The sequence below is a fragment of the Bubalus bubalis genome, chromosome 14, assembly GCF_019923935.1.
Source record: "Bubalus bubalis isolate 160015118507 breed Murrah chromosome 14, NDDB_SH_1, whole genome shotgun sequence".
Classification (NCBI taxonomy): domain Eukaryota; kingdom Metazoa; phylum Chordata; class Mammalia; order Artiodactyla; family Bovidae; genus Bubalus; species Bubalus bubalis.
Window position 1 is genome coordinate 12,942,148 of NC_059170.1, and position 16,644 is coordinate 12,958,791.

Here is a 16,644-nt window from a genome sequence, read left to right on the forward strand (position 1 = left end):
GGCCCCATGGATCAGGGCAAAGGCAAGGTACATGGAAACAGGGTAAATGAAAAGCCCCAGTGGGTCTGTCCAAAGGTGAAGCAAAAAGCTTTTGTGTGTAGTGAGCTCTCCATCACTGAGGGCATCCAAATAGCAGATGTTAGGGATCATTTTATCAGCTGCCTGGAAGCCCATTGTAGGAAGGAGCACAGACAACTTATTTTAAAGGTCACCTCCAGTTCTCAGATTCCAGGATCTTTGCCTTCTGTCTGCACAGCATCCACCTCACCCACTATTTTTTTTCATCTATCCATCCATTCATTTATTCAAAGGGGGTGATTCAAGCACATATGAAATACAAAGCATTGGTTTATGAAGATACCATCGTGAATAAGATGCTACCACTTATCTAGAGTAAGTTACCTAGATAAGATATTCAAATCATCAGATGTAAACAGTCCGTATAATAACAGAAGTAACTGACTAGCTGGGACACAGTGGCATGGTGGGAAGGTAAGCAAGGAAGGTTTCACAAAAGAGAAGGTGCTTGAACCAGGTTTGGAAGGATATGTAAGAGTTTTACCAGGCAGACTCGGGTGGGAGAAAATTTCAAACAGAGGGAACAGCATGTATCTAGTCAGTCTCAGAAGTTTATAACACCTGAAATTGTGGCATTGTATTTAGTTGCTAATCATTGATATATTGATTTAAAGGTAAGCAATGATATTGGATGGGCAGACGGGGTGAAATCATTAAGGACCTTGTGTTTAAAAGTTTGGAATTTATCCTGAAGACAGTGACAGGGGGGAAAACTGTGTCCTATTCACAGTTTAGAAAGATTTCTCTGATTATACAGGAGAATGAACTGGAAGAGGCAAAACCAAGGCCAGAGGAGACTTGCACCAGGTAAATTCACTATTTGCAAGAATCATGGCCACACATTAGAATCACTCGGGGAGTTTTAAATACTACTGGCGTCTGTGTCCCTTAGACACTGATTTAGTGGTCTGGGGTAGGGCCACAGCTAAAGCTTCCACAGACAATTCTAATGTTCAGCCATTACGAAACCTTAAGCTAACTGTAACTTGAGCCCTGGCACATAATAGGTGGCCAGCAGATTTTTATTTTTCCAAAAAAAAAAAAAAAAGTATGAAAACATTCACAGGGTGGTCTTCTTGGTTTCACGCCACTTTGGGTGGATGTAATTAATTAGATAAACATCAGGAAGTCCATTACTACGACTGAGACCAACACACCCAACCCCTACAAAGACCCAGGAATATAGAGGCCTGGCAAGTTGCCTGAAAGAGCTGGGATGAGAGGATAAGGCCAAGGCTGGAATCTGGCTTCTGAAGAGTTCCATGCAAAAGCAGGAACCATTTGCATTCTACAGGTGGCCTGTGCTGGTGATGACAGGGATGCAGGGTGATGGTCAATTACAATGAGGAGTAAGCAGAGGCTGAAGAGAAGGAAAAGGAGACGCAAGTCCTCCACTTGCAGAATGAGCACTCTCTTATCTCCCTAGCACTTTTTTCACACGCAGATTTAGCGTAGAGCCTCATGCCTGTTTGCTTCTCCAGGGTACAAGTCGAAGGGTTTCTGACACCCAGAGAACTACATTCTGATCAAGTAATAGCTGGGAAGGTGCCCTGTTATCCCAGTCTAAAACCCTGGGCAAAACTAAGTTGGAGAACATGGCTTAGCCCAGGCAAGCACCTGTCACCCCATCTCCATTCACTCTGGAATGGCTTGGTAACAGAATGGACACCCATTCTATCTACCCAGCCACCGCCTAGCTGAGGAACATGATCATGCTTCTAGAATAAAGCTCAGTAAACTATAGCCACAGGCTGAATCCAGCCCAGCAGTTGTGTTTGTAAATCAGGTTTTAGTGGAACACAGCCACGCCCCTGTGTCTGCACTATGCCTACAACTGCGTTCACTTTCGCTCTACAACACTGGAGTTGAGTTTGAGTCGTTGGAACAGAGACTCCCTGACTTACCAATCCCATACGGCCTATTATCTGACCCGCTATAGAAAAAGCTTGCCAACTCCTGCACCACGAAAAGACCCACCTAGGCTGGCTTGAAATAGACATAAGAGACTGGAAGCGGAAAAGGGGGCATCCTGAATGGTCTGGGCTTGGAAGAGATAGTGGTCCTGCCTGCCTGTAAAACATCACCTGCTGAATGGCTGAATTTCTGACCAATCGGGTCACAGACTCCTCCTTGCTCAGAATGTAGACCTGGTAAGAAATAGGTAGGCACAGTGAATGCTGGTGTATTCAGATGGCTGGGAGCTCCTCTCTCCTGCCCTGCTGACAGGGAGCTGTGTAGCCTGAAGAGGTGACAAATCCAGTCTCAGAAGCAGTGCAGGGGCCAACTGAGCGGGACAGCTAACTTGTTCTTCCAGAGGCAGGAGAGAAGGGCAGTAATCAAGAGGTGGTCTGACATTCACACTTCTGAAACTGCTCCCGCTCCCTGAAACGCCCCTCTTTCTTCTGTGTGAAATAAGTGGCTGCTCCTTCCCCAGTGTTTCCGTGATACTTGGCTGGTAACTCTCTTAAGTCACTTCACACGGTTCATTCCTTGTCTGTCTTCTCTCTCTCTCTTTCTCTTTTTAATTAATTAATTTATGTATTTATTTTTGCTTGCACTGGGTCTTCATTGCTGCACGAGGGTTTTCTCTAGTTGCAGCAAGCAGGGGCTCCTTTCTGGTTGTGGTGCACGAGCTCCTCGTTGCCGCGGCATCTCTTGATACAGGGCACACGCTCCAGAGCACAGGCTCAGTAGTTGTGGTATACAGGCTTAGTTGCCCTGTGGCATGTGGAATCTTCCCAGACCAGGGATAAAACCCATGTCCCTTATGTTGGCAGGGAGATTCTTAGCCACTGGGCCACCAGGGATGTCCCTATTTTCTCTTAAACTGATGAGTCTCATCTCTTCCTTCCTTCTTACTCTGACCTTCTGTATCCAACTTCCTAGTCAGAATCTCAGGTTGGATGTTGACTAATCATCTCAAACTTGGCTGCTGCTGCCACTGTTCTTATTATTTTGAACATGTTCAGAAGCGAGTGCTAGGCATGGTTCTAAGTACTTATATACCCAGAACAACACTTAATTCCTGCTTCCCCATCTGTTTCTTCTCCATTTCAGTAAAAGATGTCTCTCCACTCAGTTCTGCCAACCCACAGCCTGTAAGTCAGCCTTCACCTGTCTCTCTCCATCATAACCCATGTCTGAAGTAGACGTGTTGGTGCCCTGCTTGCCTCCCCCCACTCCCTGGTCCCGTGTATGCCTATCCAGTGCCCGCCTCCTGTGTCTTTATGCCTCAGGACTTTCTCAAGACAAAAAGCGTACGCACACCTTGCCTACTGCGCATGACAGAAGCGCCAAGGGATTTCCTAAGAGCTGACCTCAACAGTGACTTATGGGAACCGGTGGATGAACACCCCAACTTCCTTCTCCCTCTAGGAGGACAACTCTGAGGCATGAGATGGGCCCATGAGATTAAGCCCAATTGCCGTGGTTACTTGTTCATGGATCTACCCTCTATTGATTTTCTTCCGTTGACTGTCTGACTCTTCCCCCAGCTGCCCCACTGTGTTCCTTAGGCTTACCTCCCAAATAAATCTTATACTAGAATCCTTGTTTCTGAGTCTGCCTCTGGGGGGAAATGAAAACCTGCAATATCCAACTGAACATCCTAAAATGAATCCCTTCTCACTGCATCCGCTGCTCAGCACCTTGGTCCAGGGTACCGTCCTCTCTTGCCTGCACTGCTGCAAAACCTTCCTAACTGATCTCCCTGGCTCCTCCCTGGGCCTCCTAGAGTCTGCGTTCCATACACAAGCCACAATATGCTTTATGAAACAGATAGCAGATCAGCTAACTTCCCTGCCCAAAACCCTCCAGTGGTTTCTCATCACACCCAGAATAGCACTCAGCTTGTTACCAGCAACCACAATGCCTCATGGAGCCTGAACTCGTCCCGCCGCTCCAGATGGCTTTCGTCACTGCTTTGTCCACCTCATCCTTGACTTCGGTTACCACCTTTGCATCCGCTGTTCTCTCTGCCTGGACCACTTCCCACTTCTCTTGGCATAACTGCCTTTTTCATATCAGGAAGGAATTAGTTTAAATGTCACCTTCTCAGAGAAGCCATTCCAGACTGTGCAATCTGAAATAATTCTCATTCCCCCATCACTGAACCTCTACCCTGCTTTATTTTCTTCATAGCAGTTCTACTATTTAAAATTATATATGTTTTCTTGTTCCTTTGCTATGTCTCCCAGTCAACTGGAAGCTCAAAAGAGGCTCTGTCTATTTCTTTGTATTCTGAGTACCTAGAATAGCACCCAACACATGTTAGGGATTCAGATACTCATCAAGTGGATGAATAAGCAAATGACTCTCCTCCTGGACCAGATTTGATCTCATCTCACACACAAAAGATATCAATAACATTTGAGTCAGTGAACAGGTGAATAAGTCAAGAGGGGCCAAGTCTGTATTCTTCCCCAGGCCCCATCCAAGAGCATACAGGCTTTTACACTGCATGACCCATCACAGTGGGTCTCCCCACTGGCTCACCTATACCCAGATAAGGCTCCTACCTCAAGTCATTCTAATCACTCTGTCCTTTCTGTTTAGGCCTTACCAGAGGGACAGACAGCTTCGTGGGACACAGCCAAAGAGGACGAAAACCGCAACAAGAATCGATACGGCAACATCATATCCTGTAGGTGACCTTCTGGGAGGACCGCAGGCTTTGGGGACGTAGACTTAAGGAGGCCATCACTATTATTTACCTGGAATTTGTTATCAGATAATCCTTGATGTTTCCAACTTCGGGTCCTCATGCCAGGCATGGAGCTCTGGCTCAGACTCCCTGTCATCCCTGGGCTGGATGGCTGATCTCAGCCAGAGGCGTTGGGCAGGGAGCTGGCTCCAGGCACAGTGGATTCAGGAAACCTCTCAGGCTTGGGTCTCGTCAGGTGTTATCCACTCAAGAATTCTTCAGGTCGGGGAGGAAGCCCAGACACAAGGGTGTTCCTAGCAGGCCCCCACTATGCAGAATCCCATCATGGCAGCAATGCTGGGTGGAAAGCAAGGTCTACCCATGAGGGATGGGCTGAGAACCCCTCGGTGAGAGATGCTGCTACTCCAGTGATAGAGTCCTGAGCAAGGACTGATGCTTAGAAGGAAACTCAGCCTAAGCCTGAGGGTTTGGGAAGCAGCCAGCTCAGGATTCAGAGGAGCCCGAGGCTACCCTGTTCACACAAGAGGCAGGGCTTAGGGCATCATGACTCCCTCCAGACCCCACGGCTGCTGGGGACAGAACTCGGTAGTAATGTGAGTACCTGCCACTCAGGGTCTATGTCGGTGTGGGCGTTGCATGACACTGAGCCTGCAGGAAGGAAGCTAGTTTTGTGTGGACCTGGGGGAGGCCCGAAAGGACATTGCCTTCTGCTCAGCAGTGAGCTCTAGCATCCCTGGAGGCACCCCGTCGTAGTGCGTGATTTGATGAGGACAGTGGCACAGAGTAGCTCAAGCCCACAGAGTAGTTGAAGCCCTGGGCTTCTCTCCCAGCTACGGGGCCCTGGGCTGGTTACCTGACCTCTCTAAGCTTCAGTTTCCTTGCCTTTAAAATGAGGAGAATAAAGATAGGATGGTTGGGGTGGGGAAAAGTACATGAAACCCTTGGCATGGTACCTGGCACCATTACTCCTAGCCAGAGTTACTCTCTCAGCATCACTGATGAGCAGTGTGGATACACCAGCCCTTCCTATCGTAAGCAAAACGCACTGAACACCCACATGGGGATGTGGAAAAAGCTGGGTTGGGGCAGGGAGGCATGATCAGATGTCCGTTTTGGAAAGATCACCAGGGCAGCACTTTGGGAGGGTGCATGAGATTGGGGGAGGCTGGAGGCAGAGAGACCAGGGAGGAGGCTACTGCAATGTTCCTAGCAAGGGGCAGTGAGCCCTTAACAGGGCAGTGACAGTACTTGGATGGGACCCTGCTTGATATTCAGTGCTGGGAGGAGAGGGAGAGACAGGTATGATCAATGCTGTCCACAGCCTTCTACACAACAGAATACAGAGAACAAAGTTTCCTCATACAAAATGCGGAGCATATACTATGATTAGAACAGGAGTCTACAACAGCCCCTCTCCTATGGTGCAGCCAACCTGGACCTTCTGACGTCTCATCAGTTGGGTAATAACCATCCCTTGGTCTCCATTTTCAGAGTAACCCAGTTCAGCCAAAAAAAAAGAAAAGAAAAAAAAATCCTAAATAACAAGTTATTTCTAGTACGGTTCAGTGTTTTGTTTTCTTTGACTGTCTAGACATTGCCTAAGAAAAAGCTTGGAGGAAGAAAGCATAAGATACAGGCAGCTTGTGAAGGAAGAAAGAGGCAGAAGTTTTAGCTTAGCTGTTTCCTGTGCTGATTCAGAAATCGACTGTGAATGGGAGCACTAATCAGAAAAGCATTTATAGTTTGTCTCTTGGAAGAGAGTAAGGCAGACAGCAACATTTCCTGCAAATGAAGTGTTGGAAAGAGACGTTCAAGTGCTCAGGAAATGTGTATTAAGACCTAAGATGTGTGGTTCTCCTCTGAGCCAGGCCCTCTGCTGCCAGGGAGCTCGTATTCTGGGCCCAGGTTCTGCTGGCTCTGACCATTCTGTGCTCTAGAGCCATGCGTACTGTGCCTTAAAATACTTGGTCATTTGTCCATTCCTCCTACTAGATGGTGAGTTCAGATGGAGTCCACTGAATTATAGGCTGTAAAGCTTTGTGTGCTCACTCTAAGCCTCAGTCTTCTCTCTGTAAAATGGGTATAATGATGAAGTATTATAATGGAAGATAATGATAGAAAAAATTAATGACTAGAGCACAGTAAAGAGACCCGCCTCCCTGAGAGACAAGGGTGTCCAGGTTAGGCCAGGTTTCTTTGGAAGGAATGATGCTAAAGCTGAAACTCCAGTACTTTGGCCACCTCATGCGAAGAGTTGACTCATTGGAAGACTCTGATGCTGGGAGGGATTGGGGGCAGGAGGAGAAGGGGACGACAGAGGATGAGATGGCTGGATGGCATCACTGACTCGATGGACGTGAGTCTGAGTGAACTTCAGGAGTTGGTGATGGACAGGGAGGCCTGGCGTGCTGCGATTCATGGGGTCACAAAGAGTCGGACACGACTGAGCGACTGATCTGATCTGATCTGATCTGATGGTCCAAAGCCTCAGGGGCCAAGGATGGGAAGTTTTGTATCTTTCCGGACCTCCCGGTGCTCACCCTCTGTGCTCAGCATGCTTTCCCGAGCCATTATCTGCTTTCATTTGGCCTCAGCCTTCCTTCTTCCTGGTGGTTCCACATCTACTTTGGCCCCCAACCTTATGCCTCTCTCTAACAGAAGCCAGAGGGACCTCCTCAAAATACGAGTCAGATCACGTCCTTGTCCTGCAGAAAACCCTTCAGATGGCTCCCTTCAGTATTGAGCCCCGCGTATCCAAAGGCCTCAGCCCTCTCTCCGCCTCCTTTCTCACTCTCACTGTGGTGTTCTCTCCACCGCGGTCTCCTCAGTTAAGCCCCACTGCCCTTTATGCAGGACCTTGAACTTTCCCCACTCATCATGACACAGGGCCTTTGCACATTCTCTTTGCTCTATCAACATGCTCTTCTCTCCTCTCTTTGCTAAGTTCTCCTTGTTCTTCAGATCTTCGCTCAGGTGCCACTTCCTCGGGGAATTCTTCTGACCATTATAACTCAGTCAAAACCCCATTATTCACTCCAAGAACACAATGCATGTCTTCTCTTAATTCTCCGTGCTGTTGTGATTTGCGAGCACATGGATGGCCGTCTCTTGGCTGCCTGGTCTCCTCACTGGAACAGATGTCCTGGGATAGCAGGGCCAGAGCTATCTTGCACTTCTGTGGCCCCACACCTGACTAACGGCTGGTGCTGGGTAGACAGGACTGAATGTTGGAGCTCACAGATTCCCTGCTGCTGCTGCTAAGTTACTTCAGTCGTGTCTGACTCTGTGCAACCCCATAGATGGCAGCCCACCAGGCTCCCCTGTCCCTGGGATTCTCCAGGCAAGAACACTGGAGTGGGTTGCCATTTCCTTCTCCAATGCATGAAAGTGAAAGTGAAAGTGAAGTCGTGTCCAACTCTTTGCAACCCCACGGATTGCAGCCCACCAGGCTCCTCCGTCCGTGGGATTCTCCAGGCATGAGTACTGGAGTGGGTGCCATTATGGCATATTAAAAAGCATAGACATTGTTTCACTGACAAAGGCCCGTATAGTGAAAGCTGTGGTTTCTCCATAGTCATGTATGGATGTGACAGTCGGACCATAAGGAAAGCTGAGCGCCAAAGGGTTGATGCTTTTGAACCGTGGTGCTGGAAAAGACTCTTGAGAGTCCCTTGGACTGCAGGGAGATCCAACCAGTCCATCCTAAAGGAAATCAGTCCTGAATATTTATTGGAAGGACTGATGCTGAAGCTGAAACTCCAATACTTTGGCCACCTCATGCGAAGAGCTGGCTCATTGGAAAAGACCCTGAGGCTGGGAAAGATTGAAGGCAGGAGGAGAAGGGGAAGACAGAGGATGAGATGATTGGATGGCATCACTGATTCAATGGACATGAGTTTGAGAAATCTCTGGGAGTTGGTGATGGACAGGGAAGCCTGGTGTGCTGCTGTCCACAGGGTCATAAAGAGTGGGACACGACTGAGCGACTGAGCTGAACTGAGGGTCTAGTGGAGGGCAGCTCATCTTGGACCTGTTTGGTGCTAATCAGTTTATATTACGGAGAAGGCAATGGCACCCCACTCCAGTACTCTTGCCTGGAAAATCCCATGGATGGAGGAGCCTGGAAGGCTGCAGTCCATGGGGTCGCTGAGGGTCGGACACGACTGAGTGACTTCACTTTTACTTTTCACTTTCATGCATTGGAGAAGGAAATGGCAACCCACTCCAGTGTTCTTGCCTGGAGAATCCCAGGGACGGCGGGGCCTGGTGGGCTGCCGTCTGTGGGGTCACACAGAGTCGGACACGACTGGAGTGACTTAGCAGTAGCAGCAACAGTTTATATTATGTCCTCAGGCTATGTTATTCTTTTAAAGGTAGTACCCTGGCCCTTCCGCTCTAGTTTCAGTAACACCCACTGGCATCTAGGAATGCAGCTAGGGTGAGGTGGGCGACCTCCAGGGTGTGACATTCTGGGGGCCGCTTGGCCTCAGCTAGCGACATCCAGGATGTGACATTCCAGGGGCCGCTTGGCCTCAGCTGGTGACCTCCAGGACGTGACATTCCGGGGGCCGCTTGGCCTCAGCTGTTGCACCTTCCTGACTCTGAGAGCAATCACCTCTCTAAAGCATGTGCCCTGGCACCTCACTGGTTCCCCCACACACACTCGCCCGGAGTCCTGCCCTGTTTGCATCTCTTTGCCTGAGGACTTTCTCCAAAGCTGAGGCAGGATGCTCTGTCCAGGCTCGAGACCATCTCTCCCTGGACCACAAATAGCCCAGCTCCTCACCTCCAACCCTGCTGGGGTGTATGGTCTTCACCTTTTTCCAAGCTTCCATGGGGAGTGGGCTGCAGCTGCCCACAGTAGTAGTAGATTTGGAAACTCACCCTTCCTGGGCTCCTTCTTTTGGCTGTCTCACCCCTCCCCAACCCCCTACTCCCCCTGGTGTCCCCTTCTCTTCCTACATAAACTGCTTGCACTGGAATTCTCATCTTACATCTACTTTAGGGGAAGCCCAAACAGAGACAGAGGAAATTTAGACAGCTAGTGATACCACTTTGCTGGGTTTGTGTGTGTGTGTCCATGTGTGTGTTAGTTGCTCAATTGTGTCCAACTCTCTGTGGCCTCATGGACTGTAGCTCACCAGTCTCCTCTGTCTATGGGATTTCCCAGTCAAGAATACTGGAGTGGTATTTCCTTCTCCAGGGGATCTTCCCAACCCAGGGATCGAACACGGGTTTGCTGGGTTTAAAGAGAGTTGAATCTCCTTTGTAATGTAAGTATCAGTAATTCTGCAGCAAAACTGTGGCTGGACCGGGTCTGCACTCAGTCCTGAGAGGAGACAGTGCCAAGTAACCAGTGCATCCAAAAGCAGGGCAAGGCATAAAGAGGACCGAGAAAGAAAGAAAGAAGAAAAGCGTCCTGGAATTGAAATGAGAAAGGAAAAAGAGAAGCAGCCCGAAGGATTGGAAAGTGTTCCTGCCCTTGTATGTGTCCCTCCCGAAGGCAAAGTCTGCCCTGGCTTGATAAATAGAAATATTCTTGGCGCAAGAAGAGCACTGGGTGTGATTAGCATCCCAAGGAACCCAGGGCTCTGGGAGGCTGGTGTGGAGGACAAAGGCCCAGGCCAGGAGGACAGAGAAGATGAAAGGAGGGGAAGATGGAGGGAGGGTGCTGCCTGCAAATGAAACAATGCAAGAGAAACCTCGGCTAAATAAGCCCTTTCTTCCAACTGCTTCTGTTTAGAATTTAGTAATAGAGACAGCGGGGTTTCCAGGGAGTAGAAAGGAAAGAGAGTGAAAGGGAAGGAAATGAATGGGAGAAACAGAACAAAGGAGCGCTTTGCTTTTAAGCAACCCCGGGGCACAGGCGGTGGACGAGAGGAAATTTCGAGAATACTGCAGCGTTCCTCCTGTGCAAGTTGGAGAGGGCCCTTCTTGGCCTGTCAGGAAGGAGATTGCAGGAGGCGAGGAACTGATCCCAGGGGGCGCACATGTTATCAAATGAGGCTTCTCTTTTATCAAATGACAGGTTCTCCTGGAATCTGTGGGGTCCCAGTAGAAAACTGATAGGACCTTCAAATAGGGTGATTTGAAGAGAACTTAATCAAGTGGTTTTTGTTGGTTTTTATTTTTCTCATGAAGATGTGAGCTAGCTGTAGGCAGACTACAGGAATCGTGCAGTGTGGCATTTAGGGGCTAAATGCCACACCCGGGGCACAGAGGACTCTGTAAGAAGTTCCCAGGACCCAGAGGAAGGCCACCTAGCTGAAGGCATGACCTTTTAGTGGCCTTGCAGGCAGCCTGTGGTGGCCCTAACGAAGAGCTGAAAGGAGAAGTGTCGATGCCTCCCGGGTATTGATTGATACCCACCCCCCACTTCATCCAGTCTCTGCCTGTGCTTTCCAATAGCTAAACCAAATCAGAGCCAGAGGACAAGGAAATCTGTAGAGTCCCGTTGTTCTCAAAGTGTGCTTCCTGGAGCAGCAGCACCTAAGAACTGTTTAGAAGGCTCATTTTTGCCTCCCACTGCAGACCTGTCACAGCAGACATTCCAGGGGTGGCACCCAGCAATCTCACTTCTAAAGATATGTAGACCAGATGCACCGGTGACACCCATACACTTCTCAGGTTTATGAACCTTTCATCTTATTTTCTTTTTTCTTTTGATGCATTAATATAATGTTACGTTAGTTTTAGGTGTACAACACAGTGATTCAATAATTTTTTAGACTATATTCCATTTAAAGTTCTTATAAAATATTGGCTACCCCCATCTTGCTCCTCCCCCTTTCCTCTCCCTGCTGGTAAGCACTAGTTTATTCTCTACATCTGTGAGTCTGGTTCTGTTTTGTTATGATCATTTGTTTTATATTTTAGATTCCACAGATAAGTGATAATATATAGCGTTTGTCTTTCTCTCTCTTTCTTCACTGAGCATGATGCCCCCCAGGTCATGCAAATGGCAAAATTCCATTCTTTTTTTTATGGCTGACTAATATTCGTGTGTGTGTGTGTGTGTACACCACATCTTCTTTATCCATTCATCTCTTGATGTACACTTGGGCTGCTGTCATATCTTGGGGTGCATATATCTTTTCAAATTAGTGTTTTCATTTTCTTTGGATATGTATACCCAGGAGTAGAATTGCTGGATCATCTGGTAGTTCTGTTTTTAGTTTCTTGAAGAGTCTCCATACTGTTTTTCCACAGTGGCTGCACCAATGTACCTTCCTACGAACAGTGTACAAGGGTTCCCTTTCCTCCACATCCTTGCCAATGTTTGTTATTTGTGGTCTTTTTGATCATGGCTATTCTGACAGGTGTGAGGTGATATCTCATTGTGGTTTTGATTTGCATTTCCCTGATGATTCTCGATGCTGAGCATACAAACCTCTCATCCACAGAGATCAGCTCCCAGTTTAGAGAGGCAGGTGCAGAAGTCTGACTGGCAAACAAGAGATCTGGGATATTTTCTGAGACTTCTAACCCCCTAATTTAAACAAACCTCTAAGCTCAGGTGTAATGGAGTACCAGGTATGGGGTCCAGCAGACCTGGGTGCTAGTCTCAGTTCTGCCTTTGACCTCATGCATGACCTTCAACAAGGTCACTTAGTCTTTCTGACAGTGTCTTATCTTCCAGTGCAAAGAGGGCAAGCTAAGATGAATAATTGTTGACTCTGAAGCTGACTGTGTAGGCTTTTAAATCTAGATGAGACCAAGTCTAGCCTCTCTCAGTTCACAGGCAATAAGCAGCGGTCCAGAGATGTAGAACCCTTGCCCATGGTCACACAGAGAGTCTGGAAGGACAGTGAGGACCAGAGCTCTGGGCCCTGGCTGCCCGGATGCCATGAGCTCCCTACCAAGGAGTCCCTCTGCACCTGGACACACCCATGTTTTTAGGGGAAAATGTGTTGAGGTCTCTGACCTCAGGACAGATAGCAGACTGCATGAGCTCTTCAGAGAAGCCATTTTCACTTGTAGGGAGGGACTCAGGTTCAAAACAAACCCAAGGGCTTCGTCTCATAGCTTTCTCTCCAGATTTCTGGGTAGACTGAGCTGGATGTCAAAATGGGTGCTCCCAATTCCTTCTTCTCCTTTGCTGTCTCTGAGGGTGGCTCCTGCCCGGACCTTACAGAGAAACCTTGTGCAGCAACCCTCAGTGTCCTTTTTATCAGAGGCCTTGTTCCAGCCACTGTATCCCTCTCTGCCTGCTTGTGGGGCAGGTCAGGACTCCCAGGAAATTGGATGTCCCCGGAGCAGTTCTCAACGTATGACTGGTGGGGGATGGAATATAAGTACCCCAGGCACCTCCCCGCTAAGGTGGAATTATCTTGGGGGTGCGTGTTCACAGTCTCCCCTGGAGTTCCCTAACAGGAGTAAGCAAGCCCAACTGTCTATGGTGATACTTGCTTGATGACACACCCCTTATTGAATTCCTTTCTTTTTCCTTCCTTTCTTTCTTTCTCCTTCCTTTCTTTCTTTCTCCATTTCACTTCCCATCCCCTTTCCAGTGTTTCCTGGGATCATCTCCTAGATCAAGCCTTTACACTCCATCTTTGTCTCCGATTCTGCTTCTAAAGTAATCTAGATCAGAAACCTCCCTTCTTCAGAAGATCCCCTTCGTGGAGTGTAGGCTGGCCACTCTGCTTGGAATGAAGCCACAAAGTCATCAGTTAGGCCACTGTCCCTCTAACTTCTCTCGGTTCTCTGTTCATCAGTGCTTAAGACCCCTGCACAGCCCCAAAGGTTTCATCCATCAGAGCAGCTCCCCACAGGGCCCTGCAGAAGGGAGCAGTCCAGCCCCAGCCGACAGGGAACTGGCTGCCCTGGGAGGTGCACCGAATGCCAGGCTGTTTCCCTGTGGTACCCAGACCACCTCTCTCCCCTGATAATGGTAATTCAATCAAGATTGACTGTGGAGACCTTTAGCTTCAATGGGATACCCAGGCAGTCTCGGCACAATTACCTGCCTTCTCCCTCTTCACTCGTGCGAGATGATGGCATTAACATTTCCAGTGCTTCTAAGAAATGATTTTTCAGGTCCACAATTCATCGTAATGAGTCAGATCTCTTTTCTCTGAGAAATCGCACCTTTCCTTTACCTTCCTCAGTGCCCAGAAGACGGGAAAAAAGAACATCTTGTATCCAAGTGATAGTCCCTCCCCGGCCCCACCTCTATGAAGTGATTCTCTCTTAAGTGGATATGACTTGAGAAGACTGATTTATTAGGTTACCTTTGATGATGGAGGAAGAGAGGAGGAGTTGTGGTTTGTTTAAGAGTTAGTGCCATGCAGACAAGGAAACTGAGCCCTCTCCTCTGGCCAGGGATAGGTGGGGGCAGGGGAGCACACAGTGGGATGGGATGGTGTCAGAGTCAGAACTGGCATAGAGGGGGTGTGGAGACAGTGAGTCTCAGTGGTGGGGGTTGGAGGGGTAGGGTCCCTACCACTTTATAAGGAAGCTTGCAACCTTACACCTTCTCTTTAAGTTATTCAACTTCTTGGAGCCTTGATTTTCCTCATCCATAAAATGGGTTACTATGAGAATCAAATGGCATGGCATCCATAGGCTTCTAGAATAGTACCTGGAACATCTTACACGTTTCACAAAGATAAATTTTTGTACCTTACATGCAACGCAGGTGGGTCTCTAGCCTCATGGGCCAGTTTCAGTAAGATATTTTCGTCTTGCCCAAGACGAAAGTGCCACGGCACCCCTATGTTAAATAACTGAACATTGAATGGTCTGTACATTCACACCTGAGTGTGCAACAGAATCTCCTGGAGGGCTTATTAAATGCAAATTACTCATCCCCATCCCAGAGTTTATGATTCAGTGGGTCTGGGCTGGGACTCAAGTATTGGCATTTCTAGAGTTCCCAGGTATCATTGATGCTATTGGCCAAGGTATCATTGATGCTATTGGCTATTTTGAAAACCCCTGGTCTAAAACAATAATAAAACTTATTTTACATATTTGCATTGAGCTCTTAAAATAGAGCAGGTACTTTTATTTCTTACTGCTTGTCATCCTTACAAGTTTGCAGAGGTGGAGAGGGTTTTGATGATGTCATTGAGTGAAGTGAGGCTCGGGCAAAGTAAGTCAGCTGCCTCAGGTTGATAGAGTTAGTGATAGACCTCAGGTCTGCCTTCAGAGCCTGCCCGTCCCCTGCCTCTCTCCTGCTGAAGACAAAAGCTGGCAGCCAATCTTGGGTCTGCAGGTGGAGTGAGGGTCAGCTACAAGGAGACGAAGAATTTGAGCCAGGATTCAGGCTCACTATGCCAGCCTTGCATACAGGGAAGAGCCCAGAACTCAAGCCAAGTTACCAAAAATCAATTGTATGGCTAAAAGCAAAGGACCCAGCCCCTTTCTGGTTCTTAGCCTTTCAAACACAGTATAATTCATATATCGAACAGATAATTGTTGAACACCTACTTTGTGCCGTACCCTGTAGAGGGTTTAGTAAATGGGGTGCCCTTTCTTAAATAGGGTGTGGAGGAGAGCCATGGGTTAGTCCGATAGTCTCAGAAATACAACTGTCCTAAGAGCTCTGAAGACAAGTACAGGAAGCTGTCAGAGTCTAAGATGGAAAGATCACAGAAGGCTTCCTGAGAAAGGAAGATTGAGCTGAGAGCTGAAGAGTGAGATGTTGCCAGCCTTGTGGGGTTGAGGGTGTCCCTTTACATGTGCAAAGACCCTGTGGTCAGAGCAGACATCATTCATTTGAGCAACAGAAAGAAGGGTAACGTGGGGAGGGAGGCATGGGGCTGGAGTGGGAAACAGGCCCCAGACCCTCAGATCATGCAAAGTACTGTGGGGTATGGTCAGGTCAGTGGTGTCCTGGAGCTGATGGGGAAATTTTCAGGAATTCTGTGAGCTCGTTGATGCCATGTTGGCAGCTTAGTATCAGTCATGGTGGGAGTATTTATATCACAGAAGTCAGCAGATGTTACAGATCAGGGCCACTGCTTTTTCTAGAGAGCTATTTGTTAAATTTCTACGACCTCCCGCTGGGCTTTGTCCTAAAACCACAAGGAACAGGTTGATTCTAGAGGGACAGTGTTTTTGTTCCTCTTGAGTTGTGTTGGGGCAGGGGGTGGGGCGCTTTTTGGATCTCCATGGCTTTCCAGTTATGTCTTCCTTCTACTGGAAGGAAAAAACCTTCCACTGGTTTTTTCCTCCCCTTGAGCCAGAGCTGGCCCTTCATCTCCTGGCCAGGCTCTTGCAGTTCCTCTTACATCACCATCAAGGAGCTTGTTTCTCCTCTATGTGACTTCCTCCCTCGTCTTGAATATCAAACAAGGAGTACCAGATTAGCTGTTTCTCAAGCTTGCAAAATATAGATAAAGCATAATGAACGTTCTGGGCTGCTTGTAAATTACTTTGTATAAATTCCTTTACATTGCTGGCTGCCCCATCTTTCTCCATGTACGTCTGGATAAACACAATTTTTTATCCTTCTAATTATATAAAGTTAGAAGGGGAAGGAGACACAGAATAATATTAGCATCTCCCAGAAGGAATAAATAAACCATGAAGGCAGTGCTACTCCTTGCAATGCCTTTCTGGTGGACCCATAGCTGTATTCTGCCCTTTCATGAATATACACAATAACTCTGCCTCTGCAGAGAGATGGATTGACATTTTGTACAGAAGGACAAATAGGAAGCATGAAGTTTCTAACCACCTCTGCCATCAGCTCACTGCCCACCTCACACCCAGCCCGGAGCCATCGTTTGTCAAGCACCTGCTGCATACCAGGCACCGTTGTCACACTTCTCTTTTTTAAAGAGCAGTTTCAGGTTCAGAAAAGTTAAGCAGAATGTCCAGAGCTCCTCTCTACCCCCTGCCTCCCTCCCACATTCAGCTCCCCCTATTTCTAACAGCTCGCGTCGGTGTGACAC

At 48.1% G+C, this 16,644-nt stretch overlaps 1 protein-coding gene across 12 annotated transcripts in view; it reads left to right on the forward strand.

Moving 5' to 3' along the window:
• PTPRT (protein tyrosine phosphatase receptor type T) overlaps positions 1 to 16,644 on the forward strand; it is a 1,155,381-nt gene that overhangs the window by 1,080,098 nt on the left and 58,639 nt on the right. For all 12 annotated transcript variants that reach the window (XM_044927640.2, XM_044927642.2, XM_044927641.2 and 9 more), the window contains one exon: positions 4,633 to 4,720. In XM_044927640.2, the coding sequence (XP_044783575.2) occupies positions 4,633 to 4,720 (88 nt within the window). The remainder of the gene's footprint in view (positions 1 to 4,632; positions 4,721 to 16,644) is intronic.